Raw genomic sequence first — 1,402 nt, 5'->3', positions numbered from 1 at the left:
AAGACGTCTTCTAAACGTCTATTTGACATCTGATAGGAAACGTCCGTATTGCAGATGAGCAAACACTCTAAAAAAAAACCTCTTGCAGATGTAAATAGAGAGTCTCTGTGATGTACGTGTGCTATGAGGGATAATAGTCAAACAATAATTTAAAATGCAGTTATTTATCTTTAATTTGGTAACACTTAAAAGGCATACAAAACACAGTATCGTCCTTTATTTTGCTCTGTGCTTGCAACAATACTCAACACAGATCCGCACGACAGTCGAACCTCAGGAGAAACTTAAGCCCCGCCCCGCTCTGTTCTGATTGGATGACGCCCGTGTGATTAGCATACAGTACTTCAGCATGTTCTGAGCATCCGAAACTCCTGCATGACCTCTCACGCCTCTGCAGATCACTCCCGTGTGCTTTCAGGAGATAACGGAGACATGCAGACGAGCATCGGTGTGGAGGAGGACGCAGAGAGACCGGAGATCCTCCCGTTCAGCGTCGAGGCACTGATGGCAGACCGGAGACCGAACAGCGCTCTCAGCCCGGACCGGACCGGTGCTCGTTTGGCGTTTTCTGTTGACCTTCTGAAACTGCAGGAGAGCACGTGGCTCCATCAGCTCTCTCCCCGTGAGTTACAGTCATGTGTACTGTGGCCAAAGTAGAATAAACTGATGCATGCTTTCAACGAGTACATACGAGCTCAGATTCATATCTGCAACCATGTGCACACCTTACGAAAATTAACCATAGTTTTATTATAGTAGAAGTGCAGTAACCATGGTTTTGTTTTTGTTTTGGGGGGGTTGTTTACCATTTGTACAGCTACAGTTTTACTACAAATACCTTAGTTAAACTATGGTTAGTGTAGCATGTTTTTATTATTTAGGAAAACCATGTTTTTTGTGGCTTGTTTGGCTTGATTGAGGTCACCATGATCAATGACATTTCCTCAACATGATCTAAGACATATTTAAAAGTTCTGGAAGGCATTCAAGACTGTTAAGAATCACTGACCACGTTTAAGTGCACCAATAATGTGATTACATCCAAAGACAAAAGACATTTACGTGCATGTTTATGGTGATTAAAATCAGCATAGGCCTATGCCACATATTTTACTACGATTATGGTTGCTACTGTTATGAACTTATTTGCATCAGTTTGATCCAAGTTTAGGTGAGGTACGTTTAATGCCATATTGCCTACATCTCATTATATTGGCATTATGAGGTTTGGTGTGACAGTGATAGATCTGCAGAGCTGTAAAGTAGTGTGAGAGATGCGTGTAAAGGTCAGTGTGTTGTTGTTGTCTCCAGGGCGTCTCAGTCCTCCCGCGTGTCCTCTGAGAAAACACAAAACCATCCGGAAGCCTCGGACCCCGTTCAGCACGTCGCAGCTGCTGGCGCT

General features: G+C 43.7%; 1 protein-coding gene across 1 annotated transcript in view; it reads left to right on the top strand.

Annotated features, from left to right (window-relative positions):
• The first annotated feature begins 334 nt into the window (after nucleotides 1–334).
• The window catches only part of LOC107577115 (homeobox protein XHOX-7.1-like), a 7,661-nt gene continuing 6,593 nt past the window's right edge, over nucleotides 335–1,402 (top strand). Inside the window, exons 1-2 of the mRNA XM_016263226.1 lie at nucleotides 335–622; nucleotides 1,312–1,397. Of these exons, the coding sequence (XP_016118712.1) occupies nucleotides 376–622; nucleotides 1,312–1,397 (333 nt within the window). The 5' untranslated portion in view covers nucleotides 335–375. The remainder of the gene's footprint in view (nucleotides 623–1,311; nucleotides 1,398–1,402) is intronic.

Source organism: Sinocyclocheilus grahami, unplaced genomic scaffold, assembly GCF_001515645.1.
Source record: "Sinocyclocheilus grahami isolate Dianchi unplaced genomic scaffold, SAMN03320097.WGS_v1.1 scaffold5159.1, whole genome shotgun sequence".
Classification (NCBI taxonomy): Eukaryota; Metazoa; Chordata; class Actinopteri; order Cypriniformes; family Cyprinidae; genus Sinocyclocheilus; species Sinocyclocheilus grahami.
Note: the sequence above shows the minus strand (reverse complement) of the source record. Positions and strands in the feature narration are given on the sequence as shown.